Source organism: Dunckerocampus dactyliophorus, chromosome 11 (assembly GCF_027744805.1).
Source record: "Dunckerocampus dactyliophorus isolate RoL2022-P2 chromosome 11, RoL_Ddac_1.1, whole genome shotgun sequence".
Taxonomy (NCBI): Eukaryota; Metazoa; Chordata; class Actinopteri; order Syngnathiformes; family Syngnathidae; genus Dunckerocampus; species Dunckerocampus dactyliophorus.
The window spans coordinates 17262155-17281522 of record NC_072829.1 but is presented as its reverse complement, the minus strand read 5'-3'; the positions used below and the strand labels follow the sequence as shown (position 1 = coordinate 17281522).

Below are 19368 nucleotides of genomic sequence, written 5' to 3'. Positions count from 1 at the left end.
CAGGAGTGTATAATAATATCTAATCTTATTTAATTATTATTTATGTAATAAAAAATACATTTTTGCATAAATAAAGTTGTAATTTTACAAAAATTACAAAAAATCACAAGTTTATGTATTATGTTTGGATATGTATTTTTTTTCTAGTAACAGTACTCATGTAACAGTGATTGAATTATTCATATTCATATTTTGTGTGTAGACTAAACAAACTGAGCAAAAAGGAGTGAGCTTTGCATGTGCGTCTACTTTAAAATAAGTTTAAACACATAATTGTGTTTTCATGACATAAATAAAAGTTAAATAAAGTACATTTAAAATATAACGTAAAGTGGCGTGGCTGCTTTGTGTCGTGCTGCGTAGTGGCAACACAGCGCATCGTAATGTGAAAAGAATGAAATGAAATGAAATGAATTCAAAGTGTTTGTGAACTAACGAAGCAGAGACATGTTGTGCTGCTGCCTCGCTCCTTTTGCAGGCGGCTCAAGTATCCATGAAGACTCACTGGCACCAGACGCAGCTTTCTTGGCCTTGCACAACACTGTCATGGATGTTACGAGGTAATTATGTCTGCGCTTTGGCATTTTATGATATCATTATCTGAAACGATTCCATGAAATGATGTAAAAAGATTGTTCATGCCCTCTCATGAGAGCAAAACCATGAGCCTCATTTGGAACTCTCAGATGAGTTTGTCCCACTTTACGATGCTGTGCTCTAAATTTGCCTCTCCAGCTGCTCCCCCAGCACCCCAACCAGCAACAGCAGCCTCAGATTCCCTGCAACCCCCCACCACAACCCCACCATACACTCATACATCCTTGACTGTGCCTTTGTGTGTAAGTCAGCTGGCTTATCGTGGAGGAGTCCACCAAGCCATGACTGGCTACTACATAGTCACACAGTAGCACTTCACAAATGGGATCTTTGCCACTTCCTGTTGGATCAATCCAGTTTCTTAATCCTCTGTGAGAACACGTTACGGTAAGCAGCAAAGCGTGGTGTTGACAGTGCAACGTGTGCGTCATAAAATACTTCATACTAGTCAAGCTCATTTTAAGATAGAAAATATGTGAGTTGTTTTGATTGGTAGAGAGGTGGCTGAATGGTCAAATGCAATTATTGACCTGTACAGTAGAGGTGGGCGGATCGGTCCAAATATCGATATTATTGGTACCTCGGTAGTATCGGTACCAAATTGATACTTGCATGATGAGTTTGATATTTCTCAGTTCTCTTCTATGTCTAATTTTGACAGTGTGTTTTTCTTGTGTCATTCAAACATCTTTAGATATTGCTTCCAAAAAATGGAACGTCCATAAAATGATGGAAAATCAGGGAGGTTTTCCAGAAAATAAGGGAAACGGTCCAATCCTTCATTTTCATTTTCCTTATCTTCCCTGATTTTCCTTTATTATATGGAAAATGTCCCTTATTTTTCCTTGTTTTCTGGAAAATGTCCCTTGTTTCGAGTTATTTTCGAGAAATGTTTCCTTATTTTCTGGAAAAATTTTCCCTGATTTTCTCTTAAGTCAATTTTTCCCAAAAAATGAGGGAAACTAAAGGAGCTTTTCCAAAAAAAAATGCAGGAAAAATAAAATAATAGAAGGGAAATTTTCCAGTAAATGAGGGAAAATAATGGATATTTTGTCAGAAAATAGAAAGAAAAATTGATTGAGGGAACTGAGGGAAACTAGGAATAAGTTTACAGAAAATGAGAGAAAATAAAAGTAAATCAAATAAAAACTTTTAGAAAATGAGAAAAAATAATGGACATTTTCATAAATTTAGGAAAAATAATAACATTTTCCACAAAATTAAGGGACATTTTTCAGCGGAAAATGGGGGGGAGGGTGCTCCTTTGTTCTAATCATTAAAATAAAATTAAATCTAAAATTTAAAAAATGAATAAAATAAAATCTAAATCACTCTATGACCTTGATAAATGTCCAAAAGTATCGGTATTGGTATTGGCGATACGGGTCCTAAATTTACTTTTAATTGGAACTTTGTAGTGTCTACCGTTCACTGTGATGAAACAGGAAGTTGAGGACCTAATTTGGTGATTGTAGGCACAAACATTCATCCATTAAACGTATGTTTGGAAGGTTTAGAAAAGGAATGCAGTGAGGCAACACCACGCAAAGGCTTGTGGGTGTGCAGAGGTTGTGCTTTACAGTGCAAAAGTCAAACTCTCAGATGTGATTGGCGGGCCCGGAGGATCAGATGACCATGTCCAGTCTAAATCTGTCCACCGCCAGCTGACAAGCTGAGAAACCAGGGTGGGAGAGTTTGTGGTTTGGAGATAAATATTTTTTTTATATTTATCTGATCAATAATCTTAAATGCAGCAACCGAACACTCTAGATGCGTTTAGACCAAATGACATCTAAAAACACATGTCAGACTGGGTTAAAACTGACATGCTGAAGTAGTAAAGGTGGGAGAAAACATGTACACACAGTTATTTAGCAACAGTGTTGAGACTGACGGCTTTAAAAATAGTAACGCTGTTCTTGTTTTTCGGTAACAGGTAATCTAATTTATTACTATTTCAACAGTGAAAAAACACGTGAGGCTTTGTTGCTAAAAAAACACTCAGCAAATCAGACCTACCATGGACAAACCGGCAACACAAAGACAAGAAGTGGACAAAAAATGGACACTTAAGAGTCATGACAGGACAATATACAAATGAGGAAGATGCAAGGAAGGGAGCTGACGGGCTGAGACTGGAAGAGCAGATAATGTTTTGACTAGCAAACAGGGAAGGCACAGTAACAGGGAGAAAACCCCCACAAAACTCCAAATAAGTATGTCAAGTCCAGTCCGTCGTTCAGTTTTACATTTTGTACATATCTACTTTGCTATGCTTAATTATTCTCTATTTTACATATTGCAGTTAAACCGACAAACAACTGGTTCTGATTAATGGTATCGTCCGTCATTTTTAGACTTTTGTTGCGTTGCGTTGCGTTGGGTTGCTCTACGTTACGTTAAGTTACATTCACGGTTCCCAAGCATCCTTGAAAATCTGGGAATTGATTGACCAATTTTCCAGTCATGTAAAAGGGGAAAAAAAGGTTTAAAAAATCCTGGAAATGATGACGTTATCCTGGAAAATTGTTTAGCTATGCTATGGCATTGTATGTATATGTGCTATGTGCTATGTGCTATGTGCTGTGCTGTGTTGTGTTGCGTTGTGTTGTGTTTACATGCCATGTGATTGACGACCAGTCCAGGATGTATTTCGCCCCCCCACTCCGAAGTCAACTGGGATAGACTCCAGCGCACCCTAGACATAAACAGGATAAGCAATAGTAGATCAATTATTAAATGAATTATATTGGTTGAATGGTGAATGTTGCACTGTATTTGGACTTTTTGGCATGTTTTCATTTCATTGTACATGTCACACGTTGCAATGACAGTAACGTATTCCATTCTAAATCTATTCCGTTGTAATTTCCCCACAGTCCTGTGATTGACAGGTGACCAGTCCATGTGCATAGAATTTCAGATACGACAAATTTGATGAATGAAAAAAGTCCAACTCCACAACAATAATACAGTATTCCCCTTTTGTATCACTTGTATTGATTCTACTTCATTGAACTCTACATGCATGCATGGTGTTTCCCACTGTGCACGTGTGTGAATGGTTCATGTGATTCGGGGCCCAGTGCCATGATGGTCCGTTCCAGTGACGGCCATCACACTTATGTAATGGCAAGATGTGCCACAGTGCTTCTAAAAGTGTCCACAGCTCAGTACTGCTGGTGTTGGGTGCACGGCTGGAATTACGCTGTGGGTGGCTTCTGGAAATGTAGCAAAGTGGACTGTGGTTTGGTGGAGTGTGTAACTTTCATGTTTCAACAGCCACCGTGCTTGTCTAAACACACACCGTGACACACATTGCTGTAATATTTGAATTCTATGGGAACAATACAAGTTTTATATTATTCTATGGATTTTCCATTCTGCTCTGTTTGAACTTAGTTGCACTGCTTTATTTGTTTTATGCATTTCAAAACTATATCGTGCTCTCCAAATATACAATATTTCACATACAGGGGTGTGAAAAAGTGTTTGCCTCCTTCCTGATTTCTTGTTTTTTTGCATGTTTGTCACACTTAAATGTTTCAGATCATCAAACAAATTTGAATATTAGTCAATGACAACACAACTAAACCAAAATGCAGTTTTTAAATATATTTTTTTAATTATTAAGGGAGAAAAAGTGATTGTCCCCTAAACCTAATAACTGGTTGGGCCACCCTGAGCAGCAACAACTGCAATCAAGCGTTTGCGATAACTTGGAATGGGTCTCTTAAAGCGCTGTGGAGGAATTTTGGCCCACTCAACTTTGCAGAATTGTTGTAATTCAGCCAATTCAGTGGAGGGTTTTCCAGTATGAACCACCTTTTTACGGTCATGCCACAGCATCTCAGTTCAGGACTTTGACTAGGCCACTGCAAAGTCTTCATTTCGTTTTTCTTCAGCCATTCAGAGGTGGACTTGCTGGTGTGTTTTGGATCATTGTCCTGCTGCAGAACCCAAGTTGGTTTCAGCTTGAGGTCACGAACAGATGGCCGGACATTCTCCTTCAGGATTTTTTAGTAGACAGAAAATTCATACAGAATTCATGGTTCCATTTATCACAGCAAGTCTTCCAGGTCCTGAAGGAGCAAAACATCCCCAGACCATCACACTACCACCACCATATTTGACTGTTGGTATGATGTTCTTTTTCTGAAATGCAGCGTTACTTTTATGCCAGATGTAATGGGACACACACCTTCCAAAAAGTTCAACTTTTGTTTCGTCAGACCACAGAGTATTTTCCCGAGCCGAGCCTTAACATTCTTTTTGTTCAGCAGTGGTTTTGGTCTTGGAACTCTACCATGCAGGCCGTTTTTGCCCAGTGTTTTTCTGTTGATGGAGTCATGAACACTGACCTTAACTGAGGCAAGTGAGGCCTGCAGTTCTTTGGATGTTGTTGTGGGGTCTTTTGTGACCTCTTGCATAAGTCGTCGCTTCGCTCTGGGGGTAATTTGGGTTGGACGGCCACTCCTGGGAAGGTCACTGTTCCATGTTTTTGCCATTTGTGGATAATGGCTCTCACTGTGGTTCGCTGGAGGCCCAAAGCTTTAGAAATGTCTTTATAGCCTTTTCCAGACTCATAGACTGTGGAAAGACTCTGATAATGCCAACGTCTGCAGTGAAGTCGTGTCTTTTATGTGTAAGCGATTTACCGTATCCGAGGTCAGAGAGGCTCCGCTTTGCTCAGGAGGTCATGGTTTAATTTAGCTTGGTAATTTGAACCTGAGTGTTGTCTGTCAACTCCTTCTCTGGGCTTAGGACAGTAGCAACACAGGCTCTTTTTTGGTGTGAAAGGCCTATTAGCTCACGTGTGGCCTCAGTAGCAGGAGTGATTACTTTGAATGGAGGATAATGGCGCCGTCTCAGCTGCACACACAATACGCATACTTCATCTCTGGGTAGCAGGATGATGATTGGCTGATTTATCCTGAATGCTGCACGTCCACAATCTGCAAACCTTGGATACCACGTGTGTGTTCCATCCTGTAAATTGACAGTGGGTGAAAGTTACGACAAATATAATGAAATTAGGACTGACGTAGATTTATGATGTGTTCCGAAAACAGAAAAAACACCCCTCCTTTGCATGCATACATGAAATCCAGTGAGTGCAACAAAATGATTGGAATGACTTACCGTCTGCGGATATCAAATGGATTTCAAAAATCAATATATTTTAAAATCAATATATTTAAAGCCAACATTCTTCTTATTTTATGTTTTTTTTTAACAGAGAACACAACAATCCTGGTACAGTCGTCCCCCTAGAGCTCTGTCGACATGAAATAACACCCGTATAGGCACCTTTACCTTTATTATTCTTTTTTTACACCACATTGCGCAGGCTGCGGGATCACTGCATAGACATCAGAGATGGCCGCCGCTATCATAGCAAGGTACCAAGCTACTGTAATTAGTTAGCCTCTCCAATTTACTTACTCTAAGCTTAAGGAAGTTTCAAACGGAGTGGGGAAGAAGCACAAAGTAAGAAGCCCAAAACTTACCACTTCCACACGGAGTGGGAAGAGAACTTTTTTCTTGTCTTTTTTCACTTTATCGTGTCGGACATGCCACGGCAGACTCCATGCAGCGTGAAGGTCATGTCTCATCAGTGTAACATTACCGACGTCTAGTGACCATAATACTGCATATAACTTGTCTTTCAATATTTTTGACTAATAATGGTGATCATTTATTAATTAATTATTTTTTTAAACCGCGATAGAGTGAAGGAGCGATGTTCGATCTGCAACGTGGCAAGGGACGACTGTAATCATTTTTATTGGAAGAAATGTAAGTACAACAGAAAAATAACAATAACCAATTTTGACTTATTTTATTTGTTAGTATTTTTCAAATGTTATTTATGTATTTTATTATATTTCATTTATTTGTACCGTAAATTCAGTGTATAAGCCGCACCAACTAAATTTAGAGGAACACAAAGAGTTGCACATACAGTATATAAGCCACAGTTGTGTACGTCATACGATGGGATATTTAGTGCACAGAAAGATTTCATTTCATTCACACTCTCATTCATATGGACAATTTAGAGTCGACAATTAACCGAACATGTGTGTGGCCAACATGCTAACCACTAGGCCGCCGTGCTGCAAATGATATCGGATCCACTGGGATCCGATATCATTTTAATCCATCCATCCATTTTCTATGCTGCTTATCCTAATTAGGGTCGCGGGGGTACGCTGGAGCCTATCCCAGCTGACTTCAGGTGACAGGCGGGGTACACCCTGGGCTGGTCGCCAGCCAATCGTAGGGCACATACAGACAAACAACCATTCACACTCACATTCATACCTATGGACAATTTAGAGTCGCTAATTAACCTAACATGCATGTTTTTGGAATGTGGGAGGAACCCGGAGTACCCGGAGAAAACCCACGCACACGCAAAGATGCCCAGTGGAGGTTCGAACACAGATCTTCCCTATCTCCAGACTGTGTGGCCTGTGTGCTATCCACTCATCCACCGTGCGGCCATATCATTTTAAAAGCTCCTGAAATGAGCAGGATAGTCTGATTATTGTTGAGTCAGCATAACTTACTATTTATTGACGTGGATAAGTATGCAGTGCAGCTAACAGTGAGGGCATACAGTACACCTTGAGTTTGAATCTTTTGTTTCCTTGCAGAGTACAAATCAAGCCCTCTGACTGCCTCCTGGAACGCCTGGAACATGGCCCAGTGAGTACCTGTCATTGTCAGGACTGTGCCCAACGATGGTTTGAATGTGTTTATTTTGTGTGTTACTGTGTAGCGTCCAGAGGGTGCAGAAGAAGACAAGTTCTGTGTCTTTGACCATTGCTTCCTCTTCCTCTGCATCATCCACCAGGGAGCTGTCCTCTAGCTCCTCATCTTCATCGTCCACCGTCCTCACGCAAAGACACGCCCGTCGGGTGCAGTCGCCTTGCGTCAGCCCTCACAGGGTGAATACAAGCAACTGCATCACGTTCTCTCATTTCAATGGCACCTTTTAAAGAAAAAAGAACATTACTGTATGATGTTGTTGCCCAGACTGAGAGTCCCGTCAACAATCAACATTCTGGAAGTGGAGTACCGGCGACTTTTGTGAAGGTAGACCTCATTCAGGACCACTACACTCCTGTATTGTTGTAGGTCTGTGTAGGTTCTCAGTCATCCAGGTCCTGGTCTTCGGCAAAGGTTAAACGGTGGCAACTGGCGTCTTCTTGTTTGTTGAAGATGCTTCACCTTTTGTCCAAAAGGCTTCTTCTTTTCTAAAATTTCAGGGGTGAAGTCTCCCTATCTATGACCATGGTGGGCATGTCACCTGGGGGTAATCACAATAGGGTTGTTGTTACTGCATGTTACTGTCCTGCATGTGGCAAATCAACTCGCTAGTGGCCACTCTTCCCATAGAATGACACAATCTTGGAGCAAACCTCCTCTTTTGTCTAGAAAGGGCGTTTATAGTTTGACATCAACGGCTTCTTTAACACTTCTTTCAAACCAGCGGTCGTCCCTATCCAGAATTTGAACATCATTGTCCTCAAAGGAATGTCTCTTCTTTTTGAGATGCAACTGCACTGCTGACAATGCATAGGGGAGACACCCACCAGGGGCGTAAATGGGGACATTCACATCTAACATTTTAGAACTGAAGAAGCCTTTTGGACGAAAGGAGAAACACTTTTCAACAAACAAGAAGAGTCCAGTTGCCTCGATTCAACCTTTGCGGGTTACTGTTGTATATATATTTTTTAATTCCAATTTACCATCAAACAAATTTGTGATTTGTTCCAAAAATGTTGAACAAAAATTGTAATTTCGAGTACAATCATCCCTCGCCACTTCATGCTTCAAATTTCACAACTTTACTCCATCGCGGTTTAAAAAAATATATTCATTAATAAATTATGCTATTTGAAATATGGCCGATTATTAGCAAAAAATGTGCATATTTAGGAAAATTATACATGTTTTTTGCCTAAATTAAGCATTTTCAAGCAAAGAAATAGGCGAAATGAACTAAAATACACGTGTAAGGCATTCAAAAGACACATTCAAAAACGTGATATGTAGTATTCTACACTGGTCACTAGGTGTCAGTAATGTTACTGTAATGTTCGGTGAGACACACAAGCACCAGACTTGACCGCTACAACAACAGGCTTTCATTGCGGGTTTGAATTATCTCACAACAGACACAATATTCCCTAACACAAAAAAGAACTCTCCCAATGCTAATGTGTGATTTTATATTGTCTTATTTATGTCATAAATCTATTTAAATTTGTTATTTTATTAAATTATATTAATATATTGGGTAATATGAGTGTAAAGGTGACTATGGGGTGGTATTTCATATGTAGAGGGTTCAAATAATGGTAAAAAACATATTTAGAAGGTTGTAAACAGGTTTTCTATGCTCTAAATACAAAAATATTCAATTTATAAGTAAGGAATCCCACTTAGCGGAGATTCACTTATCTCGGTCAGGTCTGGAACCAATTAACCATGATAAATGAGGGATTACGGTAAGGGCAGGCTACAGACGGGGCTGATGGCACTGTGCCCTCATCGGACTATTTCATCTACAGTCGTCCCTCGCTACATCGCGGTTCGAACATTGCTTGCTCACTGTATTGCGTTTTTTTTTTCTCAAATGAATGAATAAAGGACAATTGTTTTGTGGCTGACTATGGACTCCTGTTAGTCAGAACATATTGAAAGACAAGTTATACAGTGTGTAGTATTCTGGTCGCGAGGCATCAATGAGGTTACACTGATGAGACATGGTATTATATTACATGACCCCCACACTGCATGCACAGCCATGGCATAGAATGACATAATACATAACAAAAACAGCGGCATCTGCTGGATGCGGTGGGGCACTTTGCTCCCTGCTCCCAAACGCAACCTGTACTGGATGCATTTACAGCAGTGGCTACAGTTAGTACGTAGTTTATAGTTGTTTTCTTTTTAAAGACTGCACCAATGCATTCGTTCATCATCATCATCCGCATCACCTCTTCCAGTGCCTCCATGACGTGTGTGCACTGAAGGGCCAGCTGGTGGTTTTGGAGTGCAGACTTAGAGGGACTCCTCCCCTGCAGGTCATGTGGTACAGGGAGGACGAGCAAATACTGGACTCTGACGACTTCAGGATACTACGTAAAAGTGTGTGTTTGGTATTAATCTTGCAAAGTTACGCTCAGCCCACAGTCATATTCATTGTACTGTATATTCATTATACTTTTTCCTCCTCTTTTTCCTCATTTAAGACCATTTCTGTCCACGTCACTAATAGACATAAATCTTTTTCCTCTTTATCCCAGAGGCCTGTTCTGCATCTGTGCCAGGTGAGTATATACAGTATATTCATTTATGGTACTATTCAAAGACTAATCCAACAATTAACACACAGTATGCAGTCGATCCGGGCCCACCAACAAATGGTCAAAAAACGCAAGTAACTGATACGCCCATTTTTGACACGCGGCTCACTCCTCCCCCTCAAAACCCTCCTGCTAGCTTGACGTTGACATTCTCCTCCAATTTCCAATCAACATTTGCAATAAAAGCGACTGTTGTAATTATTACATTCAATTCAGCTCCAAAACCCTCTCCTTCTCTCTTCAATTGCCATTGTTCACTCGCGACACAATCCAGGTTTAAGCACTAAATAGGCCTCACACACTTTAACTAAACACATTTAAAGTATAAAACGCAGAGGTACTCACTACTAAGGAATGATAACATAACATGATCCATGAACAAATGGAATTGGAGTCACAACACGCGACTATGGTGCGTTCAAGGACCACCGAACAAAGTGATCAGTGAATCATAAAGACATAAACATGTAAAAATGGTGGGTAGATGTATGCTGTACGTTTTAGCTGCATTATAAATTACTGACTTAATGGTGAATGACATTTTTTCCGCAGCAAAAAGTGAAAAAAATTGACAATGGATCAAAATGTGACCAATAAGACATAATGATGTATATTTATGCAAAAAACAGTATGAGTGTTCTGCTGGTGTCTGCAGAGGAGCTTTGTACGCTGGTGATAACTGAAGCCTTTCCAGAAGACTCGGGCGTATTTAAATGCATCGCCCACAACTCCATCGGCACCGTCTCGTGCGCCGCCTTGCTGGAAGTTTACAACGGTGTGTTTTTTCTCTTTTTTTGTATTTCTCTCTCAGTCTATCATAAATCGAGCACGTTCCATCGCCTCATCATTGTAGCACACCCACACAGTGGGTATGGTAAAATGACTATACTAACAGTGGCTCCCAACCTGTGTAGACCTGGAGGAGCAGCTGGAGATTGAGGCCATTCGCCAACAGGAGGCAGAATCTCTCATAGAGGCGAAGGAGGCAGCGTTCCAGCAGGAGAGTGCGCCTCTTCACACTTGTGATGACTTCCCCACTTTACTGCCAGACTCGGTGAGTCTGCTGCCGCCTGACTGGGCCAGCAGCTCGCTGGATGACAACTTCACCAGCGGAGCAGGGTGAGTGGATGTACCAAAACACGAACACTAAACTTAGATTAACTTAACCTTAAAACGTGCGTAGTTGAGAAGCCCGTACATTTTTTTTTTGGTCTACTTAGCTTGACATGTACACCCTTACTCACACGGCATCAAACCATCAAACCTAAAAATAACACATGTGGAACACACAATACAATTTTAGACTAATTTAGAACCCACGATGCACGCATGCTGACAACTTTCCATAAAGTTGTCTCAAAACTTTAAGATTTTGGATCAGAACACACTACAGCAAAACCTAAACCTTCCTCTCTATTGGTAAGACTTTCTACAAGATGTTGGAGTGAGCCCATGAGAGGTTTTGTCAGTTCACTGAAATTGGAAGTGCGGGAAGGCTGTTGGCTCACAATATCTGTTCTATCCATCCATTTTCTATACTGTTTGGCCTCATGAAGGTCGCAGGTGAGCTGGAGCCTAATGGCCTAATGGCAATAGCATCCATACCAAAACTAGTATCAGTATCAGATCGATGCTAGCGTAATGAGATTGATATTTTTCAGTTCTGTTCTATGTTTATTTGTGCAAATATCTGTTTTTTGTTGTGGCATTTATATTGTTACATTGTTAATATTGTATGTATTTATAAGCAGTCATCCCTTGCCGTCTCGCGCTTTGAATTTCGTAGCTTCACTCTATCGTGGTTTTTCAAGAATATATTAATGATAAATTATGCCATTTTGGGGTTGAATACGGCCTATTATTTGTACCTATAATCTATAAGCAACTTTTACATATTTTTTGCCTAAAAGCATTTGCAAGCATAAAAAGGGTTAAATGAACTAAAATAACAAACTTAACTCATTCAGGATGCATTCAAAGATGTGGTTATATGTAGTACACTTCACTGGTCAGTAGGTGTCAGTAATGTTACTGTAATGGTAAGTGAGGCATATAAGCAAGCAAGAATCGTTTTTCCTTTAATTTACTTATTTTGCACGATGCTTTATTTTGTTTAAACAAGTTTATGTAATTAAATAAACGGGAATAAGCTTTATTATTTTATTATTTTGTTGATAAAAATACATTGTGTTATATTTTGTTTAAATATTGTTCACAGATACGTTTGTCCATGCTAATATTATTTTTGTTTGCCTAAAATCTTCGTCCTGTGTTATTCAGATTATCATCATGATCATCAAATTAAAGACAAAATAACAAACTCAATCAAGGATCTTGAAAAAAATTCAAGTAGAACGTATTGCGAGCAGTATCGGTATTGGCGGATCACTCTCAAAATCTGCAGTATCGCCCATCTCTGATTTGGTTTATTGTAGTTACCGTCGAATTCCACAAGATGTCGCTGTTGCCTTAGTTTGCATCTGTACGGAGGCGTATGAACTTGTTCGTGACTAACTATCATATCCTCTATTACGTAATGACACAAACTGACGTGTGTTTTCCTCAAGTCAGTCAAGGTTTTGGAGTAAGGCTTAGTTTAAAACGCCCAGTTTGTTCGAATGACGTCTACTGTAACGTGGGTGTTGGAAAGTGCAGTAGCCGAGATGAGACCACAAGGGGGAAATGTCGCTCAAACGCTGAGGACAAAAGAACCAATCAGGTAGCGTGCTTGCTCTTCAAGGCTGTGCTCGTCCGCAGTCGAGAGTGTTCGCTGTGTGTCACCTGTGTCCTCCTGCTTCCAGGCTGGCTGCTTTAATTTCTTCACGGAAACAGCACACGTCCACTTGGTCTACTCTAAACTTTAAACACAACATTGTAAACAGACTATATTTTTTCAAGGTAAGAAGTCTCTTCATACGCTTTTCCAGTCTTTTTCTTCTTTCAGGAACTTGTCGCAGTTTTCATCTTTAGTAATACTCTACTGTCACTCGGTAACTTATCTTTGCTGCTTTAAATGTAAATGTAAGTGTTTGATAAAAGAAACATAATAGAAATTGCGTTTTAATGAAGTCTAAGCTGTAAAGTTGGTTTTAAATTGTTATGAGGGGGTTGGAGTGCACAATACTGTATAAAAATGGACACACCTGTCACGTACAGTTAATGACTTAATCCCGGGTGTCGACCGGGGGCCGTTTAGTATCCACAGCTCGTTTTGTTATTCGGCATGTTCTTAAAAGTGTAATTAAACAACAAAAATGAGCAAAAATAACTTATAAAAAAAGCAAAAAAAATGTAATGGTGATATTACTACTGCTAATATTACTGCAGTAGCACATAGCTAGCTGTAAAGAAGAGTAATATTGCAGTGTAAACTGATACAGTGGAACCTTGGTTAGCATCATTAATTCGTTCCAGAAGGTCCGACTCTGACCGAAACAGGCGTGCAACTAATCCATTGAAAAAAAACATGCTAACCAGGGTGGATGCTAACAGAGGTTTCACTGTATTTGAATCAGTTCTGACCACATTTTGGATGTTGGAGTCAGTCTAGATTCGAGATCTCAGCTTGTTTTTACTTAAAAATACAACTAAAACATACAAATAAAGTTTACAAACAAGACAACTTTTTTTTTAAACTGCAAAAATTGTGAAAACGTTGTTACTAAGAAGGCTAAATAACAATAATAGGCTTTGTCGTCTATGTCGGCTGCTTTATGGATAACTTATTAGCTTTGGATTCATTTAGCGCATTTTGATTGATCTGTATGTAGCCCTTGGTGGAAAAAGTTTGGACTTTAATCAGGATGGACGTTGCCTACATTCACTAAAATGGTGAACTTCTCACACCATCCTGTAGCCCTTGATCTAATCAGAGGGTCCACTTGTGAAAAGGCCATAAATATCTTTATTGTGCTGTGTGCAGACCGCATGCCAGGCGGCTCATATTGTAGCCAAGTGGTATCTTAGAATAAATTATGACCTCATCCGAGGAGGTTAATATGTCTCTGCATGCGTACTTGTTTGTCGCTGGCAAAGTACTCCCAATTCAAGCATGTTTCTCTCCAGTAAATTCTGGTATTGTTTGTATGTACTGTGGAAATGTTGTTTGAAGTAGCTTTGCTGTTGTATCTCCTTGTAATGTCGTGTTCTGGTCAATGCTCACAGCTGGGTATCTCACCATAGATGTTTTTTTTTTTGCTGAGGGCGATGCATCCTATCTATGTTAGTATCTTATGCGATATCGTCCCATTTGTAACGTGAAGGGCAGACATGGCAACTTTGTCCTTCAGATCCCTCAGTGTGTCTCAACATTTGTTCCTTTGCGTTGGACAGTCTGGCTGTTAAGGTCATGTTGAGGTTCTCGGGCCAAGGTTATGGGTTGTCGTATTTTAGTGAATGTATTATTTGAGGTGAATGAAGTGGATGCTTTTCATTTCATTTTCTCTTTAATGAAAAAAAAGTTATTTTCAGGGCATGGTTAGGTGCATTCAATTACAAGTACGTACAGTATGTGAATATTATTGATATACGGGTACAGGATTGACCAGTGGCAGAGATGAAGGTGATATGATCTAGTTGCTTTGCTTCTATTTTGGGGGTAATGATGTCTGAAGATGGCAGCGCAAAGTAACAAAATGTATTGTTCACTCTGTTGTTGGTCACAGAGGACTAAAAGGATAGTATGCGCTTACCTATTCCATGCAGGCATTGTATGTTAGTATGCATGCGTGTGCGGGACACAAGTCGTGTGCATGCACCTGCCAGCTGATGTCCGAATTCCTTGACGGATATAGCTTTGCCCACTTAATCTCTTTCTCCCTCCCACAGTCTGCAGACATCCAAGGCCTCGGATCATCCAGACATTAAGTTTGGAATTTGGATTGTTAAAGTTACAGTGAAAGGAAGGTTAAACTAAAGCGACCACTGTGGGACTTTTTGTACCCTCGTTGTATTTCTATGCTATTTAAACATTTTAACAGTAAGTACAAATTGCAGTGGATGCTGAGATGCTGTCAACAAGCAGAAACGCCAAACAAAGACCCTTTTTTATTGCGCTTAATTGGTTCCAAACCCGATCGCGATAAGTGAATTTCCACGAAGTAGAATTCAATTTTAATAAATGGAAGATTTTTGTAGTTAGAGCATAAAACACCTGTATGTGACTTTCTAACCATTATTAGAACCCTGTAGACATGAAGTAACACCCGTATAGTCGTTCGTATTATTCTTTACACCACATTGCGGATTATTTGCGGATGATACTACTGTCTTTTGTTCGGAGGGAAGCACACAAGAGCTAATTAAAAAAGTCACGGATGAAATGGCCATATTAAAAAGATGGTTTAATAAAAACAGATTATCCTTGAACTTAAGTCAAACTAAAATAATGCTATTTGGTAATAGCAGAAAGGACACGTACGACCAAATACAAATAGACAGAGTGGACATTGAAAGGGTGAATGACAATACATTTCTGGGGATCATAATAGATAAATAAAATTAGCTGAAAATCTCACATCAAAAATATACAACATAAGGTGGCGATAAATGCTGCAATATTGACTAAGGCAAATTTTGTTCTTGATGAAAAATCACTCCACACTCTTAAGCTTTGCTTATTCCTACTCCTTTTGGACATGTGGAACTGTGAATTGAATTATGTGATGTAACTTGCATGCATGTTCAAATAAAATGAAACCAAAACCATAACATTGGTAGTGCACAGGCTATGAGATCACTGCAGGGACACAAGAGACTTCCACGGCTTTAATTATATCGTGCTAACGAGCTAACTAGTTAGCCTCCACGTTTTATCAAGAAAATGTTAAGGTCTGAAATTACTATGTCAAACGGTTGTAGCTTGAAAACGGTTAGAGATAAAGGCATACTGTAAATGAGATAAATCATCAGTATGATCCAAAGTTTGTGATGGGGTTAAATTCACTCATCTAATTTGGATAGTATGACATCACCAGGCTCAGAAATTGCCAGATCCCCGTCTCCACGATACCCAACAAGCTCATCAAAATGTCTTCCTCATCTCGCAAGCAAACCCTGCCGTCATCATCATTTACAGCGGGATCTTGAACACCACTGCTGCCTTCTCCTCTGTCAGAAGTGTACTTCCTGCCACACATTCTCCCGCAACTGTTGCTATTTCCGCGTTTTTTTTTTTTTTTTTACACACCTGCTATCTCCGACCCCCACTTACCCACCCCACCGGTGTTTTGACCACCCGTGCCACACGCACCGTACATCGTCTTTTTGGAGAAACATATGAAAAAACATTTTTAGACAAAATAGAAACTAAAATCAGGCTAAATGAGAATCTCAAATTTGTCTTGTGAGCTGTCAAAGAGCAAGCTTTGGTCAATCAAATGTTCCTCCGGGATGTCCCTTCCTGCGACTCAAAACATGGCGAAGCTCCAAAATGTGCTGCTTTGTGGACTGTCAAAGCGGGCGGAGTCGCTGCCGCCAGCAGCCATGAGCTCCCATGTACGCGGCGCTTCAAACTCATTAAACTCTTTAGCTTTGCATAGCAACACACCAGCAAGTGTTGCTCATGTTAAAGTTACAGGTGTCTGCCATCCCATGGTGTAAAATAGTCTCTATGGCGTTAAAGCGTCACTTAGCCTTGCTCTCCGCTATGATTTTGAGTAGCTCACCAAATTTGCTTCAGCTCTGTATTTTTATAACTCTTCAATTCAGACATGATGCCTGTATTTAATGACAAATGAGCACAAAATAGCACAAAGACGATGAGCACACTGAGTGGAGATGTGCTTTGTAAATAAAGTACAATGTAAATGTTGGCAGTCACATAAAACACACAAATAGATTACCTCTCCATTTTTTTTTTCTTTTATCCAAGTACCAAAGAACCCAAAATTAATGTCTCTCGGCCTGCGGTCCACAAATATGAATGTATCGTACATACCCTGGCATACTACATCCTGTACACACATGTAGTAAGCTACACATACAGTACAGCCACATAACATGACTGACACCACGTCTCATGCAATTACATTACTAATGACCACTAGTTGTCATGTTATTTGCCTATATGTGTGTGCAATGTTGGCTTTAGAAACTGGATAGATAACCATAATCAAAATGATCATTTACACAGTGAATAGAGAATTTCACATGTTCTTGTAGCCATGTGACCATCTATTTTTGACATCAAATAAAGCATGGAATCCTTAAAACTAATCAAACTAATCATGGTTTCCTATAGAGACGCTTTTATAATGTTTTTATTTTCTTGTTCTTTATTTCTGAATTGTTAATTTTGCATAATTGGCCATGATGTACGTTTTTTTTTCTTTTTTTAAAGGCTTTAAAAAGCTATTTATTTAAAGTGAAATATTGTGTTATTAGCTTTTAGTTTCATTCGGAGCAGCATTACGATGTATACAAACAGAAAAAATGTGTTTTTCGTGCATGAGTGGGACAGCACTATAGTACGTCACAGAGAGCATTCATGTTTCCAGCAGCGCTCCATCCAACTGATAACATAGCTAGCTAGCTACTTCAGCGAGTGCAGCTTGTACGGCTCAGATGTCATCGAGCGTCAACACAAGTTGCCGATGTGAACCAAGAAAAGTTGTAGGAGACTTGTAGATTTATTTACAGATGCGGCAAAATGTTACTCTACTATGATTCACTTTGTATGGGCTTATTTCAAGAGCAAAATGCAAATGAAAGGGATGAAAAACGTAGTCGCACGTGTGATCCCTTTCTATTTTTTGTAGTTGTACAGTCTATTTCTAGGCGCATATGCGAGTGAAATGCTGGCACTGTACAGCCGCTTCTTCATTTGAACCAACAGCCGTTCCCTCATCGTCTGGTTCCCTTCTTGTTCAGGCTGGATGGGTAGAGTCACGTGACTACACACGCTGTACCTCGTCTTAAAGGGGAATGAACATAGCATACCAGAACACACACAGTCAAAACAGACAAATAAGTCTTTTATTTTCTTTTTTATTACAAATAAGTCTTTTATATTTTTTATTAAAACACACAGAATTTACCGACCGGGCAAAATGACGTCGGTTATCGAGGTAAATTTTGGTTACGGTAAATTTTCGGTTTATCGCCCAGACCTAATACAGTACAAGCATAACATTTTTTTTGTTTTTGTGACAGGTCAAATATCTAACCCCTGCACCACAACATAATCAACACAAAAAAGGGTTGTTTTCCATCAAAATAAGAATTTACACCATGAACTATTTACAGTTTTATAACTCTATTATGTGCGTACATGTGTGTGTATCTGTGTGCGCGTACATGTTGTGTGTGCGCTACACTCCTCCATGCTCTCCAACTTCCTCCTTCCTGTCTGTCTTTCCTAAGTCATCATGAGTGCCATGATGAGCTCTGCGGAGCTCTGATCACATGCACTTTTGCCACCTAGTGGCTGTTTTTATTGCTCTACAGTGGTGCTGCGTTGCATCATCACTTCTTTTTGCCTCTCGCACACAAAAACGTAAAAGACGTATAAATGCGTCTTTGGGATCGGACATTTGGATTTTAAAAAACATATAAATCCGTCATTGGTATTGAATGAGTTAATGGCACATTTCAGAGTCCACATTTGGACTTTTGTGACTTTGACAAAGTAATCATTTATAATATAGGGTATGGTATGTGCGGTAGGTTTTTATTATATAAGTAAAACTCAGAAGTCATGCTCTATTGCTGACAGTTAAATGTTTGTACCAAAATAGTCGTCTAATAAAAACTTTGAGTGTCTCTGCTGGTGTCATTTACGGTTGTGTAGCTTCTCTGCTTTGTAAGAAGAGCCATGAAGGCAAACATTTACCACACTAACACTAACACTAACCACACTAACAAATACTTTTTACAGAAATAAGTCACTCAGAAGCAAAACCGGCATAGGGTTTTTCAACAGAGATACTTAAGTACATTTAAAAAAAAAACACACAGATTTGTCCATTTTATTTTACAGGCGCTAGATAAGTTGTTTATAATATGATCCTATCCTGGAACCTTGTTTTTTTTCTCTTTTCAACTGGTGGCCTGTTTCTGTCAGTTTCCCAGCGCCTCAGCTGGTCAACCACACTTCTGACGATCACTTGGGCCAGAGTCAGGAGGACGAGTTTGCGCTGAGCTTTGAGGGCCATCAGTCACCAGAGGTCACAGTCCACACACCCAGCCCTTTGCCTCCATCTTCACCAGCACTACCACCTGCACAAATCAAAGAAAAAAAAACAACAACCAAGCTGTTTACTCCAAGCAAGCTGAGCTTCAATGTAAGAACTTAACATAAAGCTGTCATTGGACGCATTGTCCTCATGCGTCTTCTTCCCAGTCATTCATTGTTCTGCCTTGTTTACTTGCTGTTCATGCTCTT

General features: G+C 39.7%; 1 protein-coding gene across 1 annotated transcript in view; it reads left to right on the top strand.

Moving 5' to 3' along the window:
- The first annotated feature begins 592 nt into the window (after positions 1-592).
- Positions 593-19368, top strand: part of myot (myotilin) — a 31428-nt gene continuing 12652 nt past the window's right edge. The window contains exons 1-9 of the mRNA XM_054792921.1: positions 593-984; positions 7260-7311; positions 7385-7553; positions 7642-7701; positions 9627-9768; positions 9927-9950; positions 10642-10761; positions 10901-11105; positions 19048-19267. Of these exons, the coding sequence (XP_054648896.1) occupies positions 7304-7311; positions 7385-7553; positions 7642-7701; positions 9627-9768; positions 9927-9950; positions 10642-10761; positions 10901-11105; positions 19048-19267 (948 nt within the window). The 5' untranslated portion in view covers positions 593-984; positions 7260-7303. The remainder of the gene's footprint in view (positions 985-7259; positions 7312-7384; positions 7554-7641; positions 7702-9626; positions 9769-9926; positions 9951-10641; positions 10762-10900; positions 11106-19047; positions 19268-19368) is intronic.